This window comes from Sinocyclocheilus grahami, unplaced genomic scaffold, assembly GCF_001515645.1.
Source record: "Sinocyclocheilus grahami isolate Dianchi unplaced genomic scaffold, SAMN03320097.WGS_v1.1 scaffold124.1, whole genome shotgun sequence".
Classification (NCBI taxonomy): Eukaryota; Metazoa; Chordata; class Actinopteri; order Cypriniformes; family Cyprinidae; genus Sinocyclocheilus; species Sinocyclocheilus grahami.
The window spans coordinates 635,877-650,073 of record NW_015505303.1 but is presented as its reverse complement, the minus strand read 5'-3'; the positions used below and the strand labels follow the sequence as shown (position 1 = coordinate 650,073).

Here is a 14,197-nt window from a genome sequence, read left to right as displayed (position 1 = left end):
TTCCTTTCTCTTTGGAGTGTTACAAGCTCTTGGTGCATAAAGAAGATCTGTAAAGTTGCAAAGACTAAAGTCTCAAATCCAAAGAGATATTCTTTATAAAAGTTAAGAGTCAGCCACGCCTACCTAAAACGGCTCGTTCTAACACGCCCCCACATGTCTACGTCACTATGTGGGAAGATTTTCATAACGCTGCCCAAATGTTCACACAAAGAAATAAGGCATAACTTGATTCTCGCTGTAGTATTGTTGCCGCCGCCGCCATGTCGTGAAGACGCTGTGTGTTTCGTTATGAAAGCGAAACTACTTTGTTTGGCCTTCCAAAAGAGGACACAACTAGAAATCGGTTAAGTTGTATTTACAACACTGTTCCGGAACAGTTCAACCAAAATAATCAGATGTGTGCAGCACATTTTATGGCGGATGAGGACTGTTTCCTGGGAGAGTATAGCCTAAAATGCCGGTGTCTGTTTCTATAAAGTGGGGCAATTTCAACTTTGCAAGGACTGTCTGGCACTTCATAACTCACAGCCTGTAAGTAAGTTTTTATATTTAAAGGGGTTCAATAATGCGATTTTAATTTTTCCTTTCTCTTTGGAGTGTTACAAGCTCTTGGTGCATAAAGAAAATCTGTAAACTTGCAAAGACTAAAGTCTCAAATCCAAAGAGATATTCTTTATAAAAGTTAAGAGTCAACCACGCCTACCTAAACCGGCTCGTTCTAACACGCCCCCATGTCTACGTCATGATGTGGGAAGATTTGCATAACGCCGCCCAAATGTTCACGCAAAGAAAGAAGGCGCAACTTTTATTCTCGCTGTAGTATTGTTGTTGCCGCCGCCATGTCGTGAAGGTGCTGTGTGTTTTATTGTGAAAGCAAAACTACTTTGTTTGGCCTTTCAAAAGAGGTCGATATCCGCTTCGTCATGCCTTGAGCTGATCCGTGCTGGTCGCTGAGGAAATATATTAACTTCGGGCTGTGGATCGACTTTCACCGTGAATGAAGCGGAGTCCAGCCCAGGGTCGTCACATGTGGTTGCCGCAAGCCCGCCGGCCGTGCCGTTCTCAAGCCCGTCAGCCACCGCTCACTCTAGCCCGCCGTGTGTGATGCTGTGTGTTTCATTGTGAAAGCGAAACTACTTTGTTTGGCCTTATAAAAGAGGACACAACTAGAAATAAGTGGTTACGATTTATTTACAACACTGTTCCAGAACAGTTCAACACAAATATTTAGATGTGTGCAGCGCATTTTATGGAGGACTGTTTCCTAATCCTGGTAGAGTAGACTACAATGCCGGCTGTTCTGACTCACAGACTGTACTGTAAGTAAGTTTTTTTATATTTAAAGAATCTGCAACTGACGATTCAAACTCGAGTTTTGGGCAGTGTAGAGTAGCGCTTGTTGTTTGTCATTTCTCCGATCACAAATGCAGACATGGTTTTATGTTTACGCGGCGTGATGCACTGCAACGCGTAAAAAGACAGTATAAGTCATTATAATCCGTAATTATGTCCCCACTGAATGCAACAAATGACTCGTTTTAATGTTTTTGTCTCGTCGCTCCGGCCAGACGGCATCACAATATGGTAAGAGGCGTGACATTTCCGTCACACGCTTGAGGTATTCGGCCAATCACAACGCACTGGATAGCTGGCCAATCAGAGCTTTGTAAAAATCGACGCGTTTCAGAAAGGCGGGGCATAGAGGAGAAACAATAATGTACATTATGTGGAAAATAATGTTTGTTTTTTTTACCTTAAACCGCATAAACACATTGCATTACACCAAATACACAAAATAATGTTCTTTTTAGCAACATCATATGACCCCTTTAATTTGTAAAGGTATATTTTTTGAACCACATTAAAAAGCAGTGTTGTGCCTATTTGTGTCAAAAACTAATTAATCATAAATAATAAATACAAAAGCAGTTGTAAATAACGCACAAGATATCATAACACAATATACATGAAATCAATTTGACTATGTTAGATTATGTACACCACTGTTCAATAGTTTTATAAGAAACTAAGATTTTTTCTTTATTTTTAAAATAAAAACAGTAACAATGTAAAATACTATTTAAAATACAATTTAAATTTTAAAAAAATTATTTTATGTTTATTTTAAAATATAATTTATTCCTGTGATGGCAAAGCTAATTTTTCAGCATCGTTACTCCATGCTTCAGTGTCACATGATCCTTCAGAAATCATTTTAATATGCCGATCTGCTGCTCAAGAAACATTTTTTATTATCATCAATATTCAAAACAGTTGTGCTGCTTAATATTTTTGTGGAAACCATGATACATTCTTTTTTTCTAATATTTTTTGTTGAAAAGAAAGTTCAAAAGGACAGCATTTATTTGTAACATCATAATTGTCACTGTCACTTTTGACCAATTTAACGCATCCTTAAATTTCTTAAGGATTAAGAAAAAACACATCCTTAAAAAACATCCTTAAAAAGTGTTTTGTCAAAACATATTACGCTTGAACAGTATTGTACTTTACATAGACAATGTGTCACAATGTTCTGCAAGCACTTAACAACATTACACCCTTTAACCAATGCACTTATACGCGCACACACAGAGAGAGAGAGGAGAAAACAACTTCATTTTATTCACTGCATTTCTCTTCCTCTCTATCTTGCTTCCTATAATCGGAACAGCATACAGCCTCTAACATCTACAGGACACTATAGTGTCTGCTGAGGCACTTTAACCTATTCTAAACCTGCCTAGGATATAATATATCAAGTGACTGTTAGATAACAGAGAAACAGTCATTCACTATGTCAGCATTGACCATGACCCCATCTCGCAGGTACACATGCAAATGTGGTGTTTTTCTTTTTGGGACAGGCCTATACAGTTGTCATCAAGCCTAAAGAGGAAGTTGGCATAGTGGTTCTGTTAAGACTCCGTCTTGAGGCTCAGCCTGGCTTTCCGGACCTGGATTGGCACTGTCATGATGTGCAGGTGAGACGGAGTTCTGAGGACCCTGAGGTGGAGGTTTTTCCTTGTCATAAATGGATCCGGACAGCAGATGGTTACATCGAGCTTCGGAATGAGAAAGGTGAGCTGTTTCTGTTTTCACTATTCTTTCACACTTGTTAATTAGGTAATAATATCCTTTTTATTTCCTGGACTTCATATCAACATTTTGTGATGTTTCCCTTCTCTAGCATGTCTGAAAAAGAAGGAAACATTAGATATCCTAATCAATCACAGAGAGAGGGATCTCCAACATAAACAACAGTTTATGAGGTAAAACCTGACTTTTTACTCATTACATTTTTTTTAAACTAATTTTTACTTCTATTGAATCCATTAGTTTTATTATTTTTCTTCTTCTTCTTCTTCTTTTACTCTGAAAGTCTATGGCAGCCCATAGAACCGCTTGCGGGAAAGTTATGAAAAAAAAAATAATAAAATCTACTTATTCAAACTTGTCCTAGACGGTTTGTCCAATTTTCACCAAAATTGGGTCAGATCATCTTCAGAGCATTCTGGCAAAAAATTATGAAAAGCTTTTTGATATGCCAAACTGTTTTCGTAAAGCATGTTAACGAATTTGAAGCTTGTGCAAAAATGGATATGAGGCTGTATCTGGGCAAAGACTTAGTAGATTCTGACCAAACTTGGTATCGGCGGTTCTCTCAGATCACGTCTTTGATCATTCAGACCGCGTGACTGTCACTCGTGTGAACGAGCACCGATTTGCCTCCGATTTTGGGCATTTGTCAGCGATTTCGCAAAACCTGTCGGCGAGTGAAAATCAGGGCTAAAATCGTGCAGTGTGAACTTGCCATACGTTTATGCAACTGGCCCCTGAGTACTTTGGCCAAAAATTATAAAATGATTATATTTGGTATGGCATACTGAATCGAATGCTACTTAATTTTGGGGTGTTGGCCATTTTAAGTTGGTAGTAAAATGCTGTGTCAACAAATGTCTTTAACAGGGGTCTCCACCCCTGCTCCTGGAGATCTACCATACTGCTGCGTTCAGCTTCAGCCCTAATCACATAAACCTGACCAGATAATCAAGGTGTTCAGTGCTACTTAATTACAGACAGGTGTGTTGAAGCAGGGTTGAAACTTAAGTCTGCAGGAAGGTATAGCTCTCCAGGAGCAGGGTTGGAGAACCCTGGTCTTTACCAAGTAATTAAAGACAGCTCCTTAGCTCTTCATTTTACCTCTGTTGTGCTTGACCCCTTAATTGCTGCTTGCAGCTATATTTAGTTTATTGTTTTTGTCCTCCCATCTTTTTTCACAGTTAATAAAGATGTTATTTTTTATCTGTAGGTGGGGCACATTTGTTGAAGGTGGTCCTCACTGTGTAGATATGACCAGTGTTACAGCTCTAGGACCAAACTTGAGTTACATCCGTCAACGGTAGGGATTTAGCTTTCTAAGATTCATTAAAAACTAGATTGATATTAATGTATTCTTATGCCATATGAACTGAATTTGACAATGAAATGTTGTCACTCTGCTTGTCTTTTAGCCCAGTTTACAATGTGCACTACATAAAGAGTTTAATTGAAAGAAGAACATCTTGGAGCAGCCTACAGGAACTTGAGACATTCTTCCTTTTCAATGGAAGGGAGAACACAGTTGCCAGTATGCTAAACAAATAGAATTTAATTTACAATAAATTAAAAGAAATAAATGATAATGATGATGATTATTATTAGTAGTAGTAGTAGTAGTAATAGTAATATTTTATTATTATTATTATTTGTAATAATTTAATAGAGAATAATTATTTTTCTCCCATAGAATATGTTCAGGCTCATTGGCAAGAGGATGCATTCTTCGGATATCAGTGCCTCAATGGTTGCAATCCTCTGTGTATCAGACAGATCCATAACCTGCCACCTAACCTGTCTGTCACTTCAGAGATGGTCAGACCTTTTTTACCAGAGGACTCATCACTGGGACAGGAGATGGAGGTGCGAACAAGTGTGCAAGTGTGAGATTACAGAGCATTTTGACATTTTTAATAGAACATAATAGTTATGTAACTACATAATGCATATTACACAGAGAGGACATGTGTATCTTTTGGATTATGAAGTACTGGATCAGCTGCCTGCTAATACTGTCAATGACAAACAGACCTACTTGGCTGCTCCTTTATGCCTGCTGCATTACAGCCGACAAGGAGAACTAAAGCCCATTGCCATACAAGTAAACATTTTAACCCCTTTATAATTGTAATAGTCACCAATCTCTGAGTAGTTATCTGAGTAGTTATGTGATGTCTTCTCAAAAATCTCTTTTGTCTGAATTTTATTGACCAACTGAATGCTGAAATCAAGACCCAAATCTTAATATTTTAGCTTCAACAGGCTCCTGGTCCACAGAATCCTGTTTTCTTGCCCTCTGATGCTGCACCGGATTGGTTGTTAGCGAAGATGTGGGTCCGTAATTCAGATTTCCAGGTTCATCAGCTACTTACCCATTTCTTGCGCACTCATCTCTTAGGTGAGGTGTGCTGTACCGCCACGCTCAGACAGCTTCCCGAGATTCATCCTCTTCACCAGGTACAAACAAAGTTCAGCTCAGATACAGAGCCATGCAGTGGTGACTTTGAACATTAGGGGGCACCATTTAATTGTTGTTGTTTTTCTTGTGGCGTAAGCGGTCCTGAAGGACAAGGGTGATTTCTTAATTATTTGAGAGGGAAAATATGGAAGCCCAAAAAAAATCATGCTTTGGTAAATAGTAATTATGGTCACACTTTATTTTAAGATCCAACTCTCGCCATTAACAAACTATTAACTATGACTTTTGCCTCAATAAACTCCTAATTTGCTGCGTATTAATAATTAGTAAGGTAGTTGTTAAAGTCCCCATGAAATCAAAATGAAAGTGTTTTAGGTGTTAGTATCAATATGTTAGTCTTAAGGTTATCTATAAGGCAGTGTGCTCCAAAACAGTGACAAAATTCGCATTTAGAAGATATAAGCATTCAAAGCTTGCAGTTCGTCACTTCCGCCAAAAACGGCTCAATGATTTTTTTGACGTCACATCGTACTTCATCTTCTCATCAAACTTTCTGTCCAATCAAATGCTCTCTAGAATCCGAAGCGCCCGCCCCCTACACTATAAAATAGACGCTGAAGCCGCGGCTGAAATCGGTCACTTGTCAACAGAATTAGTATTTTCTGTACAGTGAATGGCATGTAGTACACTATATAGGGGACAGGGAACGATTCAAACAGTGTAAATATGCTTTCCATTGAGGAAAAAAAGAAGTCTGGTTTGGCGCTGTGTCACGCTCACCACCGCACCGCACACACACTCTGCTCCGGTCCAGAGACAAGATAGCACGGAGCGGATCACATGCGCGAGTCAGCGCAGACATGTATCGGAGCTATTTGAATTCTACACAGAATGCTATATTTTATAGCAATATGGATGAGATTGTGGCTGGCATACCCTGTCAAATGCGGCTTTACAGGACTCAAAGGCTCTGAACGGCTCTAGCTCAAGCAGTGATATAAACGAACGCTATTGGCTATTTTGAAAAGGGGCGGGGCTGCTTGATATGTCCCGCCCTGTCTTCCTGTTTCAGTTCAAATGACGTCAACACATAGAGTAATGCCGAGTTCACACTGCACGATTTTCAAAGACATTGCATCACTGTTGGTTTCACACTGAACACTATCTGGGGTAGCATTCAGTTGTTGCTGTGTTCACACTGCACGATGAAACGAGGACAGGAGGTTACACACTGCATGACTTTATAATAGGAAGAATCACCGACAGCTCTGTCTGGTGCAGGGTTGCCATGTTTTCGCTACAAAACCCGCCCAATTACTATTCAAAACTAGCCTGAAAATAGTTTTCATATACCTCCTTCCCGCTGCCCTGTATCTTGGTCTCTCATTGGCTGTAGGTCATCGCCGATGTGTTTTTCAGTCAGAGCTCATTGCACACAGCGTGATTGTGAATCGCCGACAGCTCCAGATATTTAGCATGCCCCCGATTCCCTCAGATCGCGTCTTCGATAATTCACACTGCGTGAATGTCACTCACGTGAACGGTGCAAAAGATTTGCCTCCGATTTCGGACATTTGTCTGCGATTTCGCAAAATCTGTCGGCGAGTGAAAAATCGGGCTAAAATCATGCAGTGTGAACTAATTTTTTTCTTTTTATTTAAATTTTTTTTTCTTTTTATATCATAATTGTTTTCTTTTTATGTCATAATTTCAACTTTTATGTCATAATTATGTGTATGTTATAGTTTAGACTTTTTACCTCATAGTTATGACTTAGTATCTCATAATTATGATATGATTTTTTTTTTATTATGTGGTCAAAATGGGCTTCCATAAAATTATGAGTTGTTATAATTTTAACTTATTTTATAATTTTGGGCTTCAATAGTAAACCCAAAACAATTAGATATTTTTTTCTCGTTATAGACATGTGCAATATAGAATATTGGATAGGCACTACAGTTAAAACATTTTTTTATTTCACAGTAATTTGTATTTAGTTTGCTTTAAGGGCTTCCGTGGTTCATTGATTTTTTGGATAATTTTGATACTTTTAAGGAGTTGAGTCTCATTTAGTAGATGGTTGAATGCTTTAGCTGCTAAACTTATGAATTGTGCTTCTGTTTTTCAGCTCCTGATGCCTCATATCCGGAGCACTCTTCAGATTAATATTCAGGCTAGAGTCACTCTTCTGGCCACAAAAGGGGTTTTTGACAAGGTTGGTTTATTTAATCTTGTCTGTTTACTCTGTAAAGGAAGTGAAAGACAGAATCTATTTTTTCATTGTGATTTAATCTCATTTTAAATGTTTTTTGTTTCTGTTCCCTATAGTCAATTGCCTGTGGTCTGGAGGCAATACCACTGCTGCTTGCACGAGGAACACAACGTCTCCGCTACAGCTCAATGTGTGTGCCAGATGACGTAAGAGTGCGAGGACTGGATGCACTACCTATCTGCTATTATGCACAAGATGCACTCAGGGTCTGGGATGCTCTACATAGGTACTTTCATCAGCATTATCTGAATCAGAGTCCTCTTTAGGTTTGAAGTAAGCACATGATTTGCGTTTGCCATGCAGGTTTGTTGCAGGTTGGATTCGTTTGTATTACTGCAATGATGAGGACGTCCAGCATGACTGTGAACTACAGAACTGGATTGGGGAGATCTTCACGGAGGGATTCCTCGGCCTCAGTCACATAGGTTCAAGAAGAGAACTGTTACAAATTTTGTTCTTATGCATAAGGGTCAATCACATGACACACATTTTTGTCATGTCTTTTAATTTATTCAAAAACTTTTAATAAAATTTTTAAATTTTGGAATTAAAAATAATTTTGAATATTTTTGGGGGCCACAAAATGTTAGGCTGATTCTGTCCTGATATCATCATGAAGACAAACAGCTGCGTTAAAAGAATTCAGTTCTTGAAAAGAGAACATTTTAAACAATTTGGCGTAATATTTTCTTATTATTTCTTAAGAAATGTTTCTTAAAATATCCAATAATTTTACCTTTTTATGAAAAGTTTAGTTTGTAACGTCATAAGATGTGACTGGGACTCCTCAAAAACATAATGATTTTAATGAATTAATAATTTTGGGAAAGCGTAAAGTTAAAAAATGTCAGCGTAATTCTAACCTAAAAGAATGAAAGTAGTTTAGTTAGTAGTTAAGTAGTTTGCCATAATCTTTTATTATTTTTTAGGAAACATCTCTGGGAAAAAAAATCAGATAATTTGCGATTTTTATGACAAGGCAAGGTTAGTTCAGGTTATAAAATGTCATGTGGTGTGACACCCTAAAAACAGAATGAATCAATAATATAAAATATTTCACATGTATTTAAGGTGTAAGGAAAATATTTCACTCACATGTATTTAAGGTGCAAGGAAAGTGTTTTATTTTGTTTTACTTAATGGTTATACCACATTTTTAGTCTTCTAAAACACATGAAACAAAAAAAAGCTTTATCATTGACCCATACAATTTCTGTCTCATCTACTTAATTTATTCTTCATAGAGAGGGGAAAAAATGCTTAAATTGATCTTTGCTTTCCCTTCATATGTTCTCCAGGAGCTCCACATTCATTTCAGACCTCCTCTTTAGGTTTGAAGTAAGCACATGATTTGCGTTTGCCATGCAGGTTTGTTGCAGGTTGGATTCGTTTGTATTACTGCAATGATGAGGACGTCCAGCATGACTGTGAACTACAGAACTGGATTGGGGAGATCTTCACGGAGGGATTCCTCGGCCTCAGTCACATAGGTTCAAGAAGAGAACTGTTACAAATTGTGTTCTTATGCATAAGGGTCAATCACATGAGACACATTTTTGTCATGTCGTTTAATTTATTCAAAAACTTTTAATAAAAAATTTTAATTTTGGAATTAAAAATAATTTTGAATATTTTTGGGGGCCACAAAATGTTAGGCTGATTCTGTCCTGATATCATCATGAAGACAAACAGCTGCGTTAAAAGAATTCAGTTCTTGAAAAGAAAACATTTTAAACAATTTGGCGTAATATTTTCTTATTATTTCTTAAGAAATGTTTCTTAAAATATCCAATAATTTTACCTTTTTATGACAAGGCAAGGCTAGTTTAGTTTGTAACGTCATAAGTTGTGACTGGGACTCCTCAAAAACATAATGATTTTAATGAATTAATAATTTTGGGAAGGCGTAAAGTTAAAAAATGTCAGCGTAATTCTAACCTAAAAGAATGAAAGTAGTTTAGTTCGTAGTTAAGTAGTTTGCCATAATCTTTTATTATTTTTTAGGAAACATCTCTCGGAAAAAAAAAAAAGATAATTTGCGATTTTTATGACAAGGCAAGGTTAGTTCAGGTTATTAAATATCATGTGGTGTGACACCCTAAAAACAGAATGAATCAATAATATAAAATATTTCACATGTATTTAAGGTGTAAGGAAAATATTTCACTCACATGTATTTAAGGTGCAAGGAAAGTGTTTTATTTTGTTTTACTTAATGGTTATACCACATTTTTAGCGTCTTCTAAAACACATGAAACAAAAAAAAAGCTTTATCATTGACCCATACAATTTCTGTCTCATCTACTTAATTTATTCTTCATAGAGAGGGGGAAAAAATGCTTAAATTGATCTTTGCTTTCCCTTCATATGTTCTCCAGGAGCTCCACATTCATTTCAGACTGCAGTCGAAATGTGCAAGTTTGTTACCATGGTGATCTTTTCCTGCTCAGCACTTCATGCAGCTGTGAACTTCTCTCAGGTATGTTCAGTTATTAATAATCTGGCGGAGGTATTCAGGAACAGCATATTATGTCCGTTTAGCTCATTCAAATTCACTAAACTCATCTCAACCCTCATCTCCACATTTAGCTGGATTATAACATTTGGATACCGAACAGTCCAGCGGCCATGTCACGTCCACCTTCTCAGACCAAAGGCTCGGTGTCTGAGGAGGATGTTTTCTCCTTCCTTCCTGAAGTGAACTCCTCTTGCCACGTCCTTAGTGTCCTGTCTCTACTGTCACAACCTGCCATTGACTTTGTAAGTGATAACACAATCTCCAGAGTAACGCTGCATGGAATTTACACTAAATATTTACTATAGGATGCAGACATGATGTTCATCTAGCCATTACTTTCTCTTTAGGTGCCCTTGTGCCATTATAATGAGTGGTACTTCAGCAGTGGTGCAATTGTCAAGCTTGTGGAGGAGGTCCGGAGAGAGCTGAAAATGTTAGCAAAAGACATCGCAGATAGGAACAGCCAGCTGGAGTTGCCCTATCCTTACCTGTCTCCAGACTGCATTGAGAACAGCGTGACTATTTGAGTTCAGTGTCGAATTGAATCATTAATTGTATCTGTAAGGCCACTTATTTGCAGAACTACAACTTGGTGTTCATTTGCCACTATTTTGTATACTCAATAACTTGTATTACATTTGAGTCTGCGTTTTATATGTATGCATCTTAAGTCAGAGTAGAGGTAGGTCTTTTGTCTCAGTTTTAACTATAATTACATTTACATCTTTAAGCATTTCAAGTTTGATATTCAGGGCTTGGTTTTACAGCAGGCTATACTGTTGATTTAAGAACTAGCTTTTTTTTTTTACAGGTTCATATAATGAATAATTAATTCAAAATGTAAGTTAATGCCAAAAGAAGGTTTTAACCTGTTTATTTCCTGATAGCACATATACATCACGGAGACGTCTATTTGATGTCTGCGTTTACATCTGAAAGATGTCTTTTTTAGAGTGTTTGCTCATCTGCAATATGTCTGTTTGACGTTTCCTATCAGATGTCAAATAGACGTTTATTAGATGTCTTTAAGATATATATGATTTCAGATGTAAAACTGACATCTGAAAGACGTCTGTCAGACGTTTGTACACAGCAGATGCTTTCCAGATCAAGCGATCTTTAACAGACATCTTGCAGACATACATGTGCTATCTGGGTTCATTAGAGCTACCATAACAGAAAATGTGCAATTCTGGAAATTTCTTGAAAAAGTTTTAGAATAAAATGATATTTAATTTAGTTAAAAGTTCAAAGCATTACATTTTTTTTTTCATGTGGACCTTTTTTGCATGATTTGCAAGGTTTTTGGAAATGAGGCACAATAAAAATATTTCTTTCCCAAGAGAGATTTACATTGATTTTTCTTTGTTCTCTTCACCCATCACATTTCATATTTCATCTCAAGCAAGTTCTTTGTTGAAACTAGGGGATGGGACAAGTGTAGAAAAAAATCTGTGCATAAATTGCTTTTTAAAATAAAAAAATAAATCATTAGTTATGTTCAAATCGTTTTTATATGACCTCCAAAAAAATAAAGAATTCTATTAATTTGAATAAAAATACTACATACTACTTGCTGAAAGTGAAGAAACGCTCAGAAACATGTATTGTGACATTGAACTAGGTCTCGTTGCGTGTCGTCCAGGGCACAAGGGGCGGTAGTGTTCAGGAGACCTGTGTGGAAACAGTCAGCGCAGGTGCACTTTTCTATCCTGCGTCCCATTTCCAACCGTCATGTGGACCTTTTTTGCATGATTTGCAAGGTTTTTGGAAATGAGGCACAATAAAAATATTTCTTTCCCAAGAGAGATTTACATTGATTTTTCTTTGTTCTCTTCACCCATCACATTTCATATTTCATCTCAAGCAAGTTCTTTGTTGAAACTAGGGGATGGGACAAGTGTAGAAAAAAATCTGTGCATAAATTGCTTTTTAAAATAAAAAAATAAATCATTAGTTATGTTCAAATCGTTTTTATATGACCTCCAAAAAAATAAAGAATTCTATTAATTTTAATAAAAATACTACATACTACTTGCTGAAAGTGAAGAAACGCTCAGAAACATGTATTGTGACATTGAACTAGGTCTCGTTGCGTGTCGTCCAGGGCACAAGGGGCGGTAGTGTTCAGGAGACCTGTGTGGAAACAGTCAGCGCAGGTGCACTTTTCTATCCTGCGGTAATCCAGCTGTTGACATCTGTTCGTATATCTAAAACCATTTAAAGGTCAGTTTGTGTACAAACGTATTGATTGCATGGGTTAATCTAACCACTTAATAACGCTTATGAGGTGAAAGTATTACTATGAATAATTCATATTTGTAGTAAGGTCTCGACACTCAAGCTAGTTTGCTTTGAAATATTGTTACGCATGTAGTAAACACATTCCAATTTAAGCTAATATTGTTAGAATCTACCATATAAGTCAGCTTTAACTTTGTGCAAGTCATATTGTAACATTTCATCGACAGATTGAACGGTTGCATCTGCAGGGCGCCATCGCTGCAATCCACCATTTTCTTGTCATAAAAATGGGCGCGGCCATTTGTAATTTCTATGGGTCTGGCTTCCGGTCTCATCTGCGTCCACTCCGTCCAGCTATTTTTAGCTGAACAAAACAGTTCGTTTTGCTGCTTGATATTGAAAGTTGGTGTGTCTTATCGTATTATTTTAATGCATTATCTTAATTATGAACACACTGGGTTGTAGTGCAAACAGTTTTACCGTTTACTGCACGTTGTTATTCTCCTCGTTATTTACCTATAGCGGCTAATGAACCGGAAGTCTCACCCATAGGCTTACTTCCGCGTTGAAGAAAAAGGTGGATAAGGTGAGCTTTTTTTTAACGAAAGGGCAACCTGTAGCACAGAATTAGATGGCGGGAAGGCTATTTAAGTTAGGGTGACCAGAAGTTTTTTTTAAGTTTTTTTACGAAAGGGTAAGCTGTCAAATTACATTTTTATGCCTGTATACAGTACTGTACATACTGTATACATACGAAAATTGTAGGTTTTGTTTGGATATTTACATATCTTATTTATCTAAAAGAGAAATCATAAGCAATACTCACGTATCCTGGCTTGAAGAAGAATTTAAAATGCGCTTCGGAACAGTGGCGAGTACATGTCGTCCAGTGGTTGTCCAGACAGGCTAAGCACAACCTTCAGCAATGGCCCTGAACCGTGATTGAATGGCAACATTGTGACAACGCAGTAACAACCTCAACGACACAACGTAGAACCAACAACCTTTTAGCCATGTTGTAACAACGTTGCTAAAAGGTTGGCTACGTTGAGGCAACGTTCTGTGTTTGTTGGGTAGCCAGTGTTGCCAATTTAGCAATTTTGTTGCTAAATTTAGCAACTTTTACGAAAATTGTAGGTTTTGTTTGGATATTTACATATCTTATTTATCTAAAAGAGAAATCATAAGCAATACTCACGTATCCTGGCTTGAAGAAGAATTTAAAATGCGCTTCGGAACAGTGGCGAGTACATGTCGTCCAGTGGTTGTCCAGACAGGCTAAGCACAACCTTCAGCAATGGCCCTGAACCGTGATTGAATGGCATAATTGTTCATTTATGATACACCTTGTTGTACCTGTGATTGTTGATCAGTTAGTACACTGTAAGAAAAATATCTAGAAAAGGTAGGCTTCTAGTAATTTTCCAGGACATTATCCGTTATCCATTATCCATTGTAAACCCTTTAACCCGAAACACAAAATACAATGCGTCATTTAAAATGCCGGTGAAAACCTGCAAATTATTTTCTTAGAGTGTAGCATACTGACTACTAATACACTGCTTAGAAGTAATTGGTCAGAATGTGTAGTTTTACTAGTTCACTAGCTAATAAAAGTGACACAATTTTTGCATCGTGATTA

The 14,197-nt window shown here is 37.2% G+C and overlaps 1 protein-coding gene across 1 annotated transcript in view; it reads left to right on the top strand.

Annotated features, from left to right (window-relative positions):
- The window catches only part of LOC107590050 (hydroperoxide isomerase ALOXE3-like), a 17,649-nt gene extending 6,572 nt beyond the window's left edge, over positions 1-11,077 (top strand). The window contains exons 2-14 of the mRNA XM_016278659.1: positions 2,868-3,081; positions 3,191-3,272; positions 4,313-4,402; positions 4,515-4,630; positions 4,790-4,962; positions 5,057-5,200; positions 5,353-5,556; positions 7,650-7,736; positions 7,850-8,019; positions 8,097-8,218; positions 10,172-10,272; positions 10,383-10,553; positions 10,659-11,077. Coding sequence (XP_016134145.1) covers positions 2,868-3,081; positions 3,191-3,272; positions 4,313-4,402; positions 4,515-4,630; positions 4,790-4,962; positions 5,057-5,200; positions 5,353-5,556; positions 7,650-7,736; positions 7,850-8,019; positions 8,097-8,218; positions 10,172-10,272; positions 10,383-10,553; positions 10,659-10,838 — 1,854 coding nt within the window. The 3' untranslated portion in view covers positions 10,839-11,077. The remainder of the gene's footprint in view (positions 1-2,867; positions 3,082-3,190; positions 3,273-4,312; positions 4,403-4,514; positions 4,631-4,789; positions 4,963-5,056; positions 5,201-5,352; positions 5,557-7,649; positions 7,737-7,849; positions 8,020-8,096; positions 8,219-10,171; positions 10,273-10,382; positions 10,554-10,658) is intronic.
- The last annotated feature ends 3,120 nt before the right edge of the window (positions 11,078-14,197 follow it).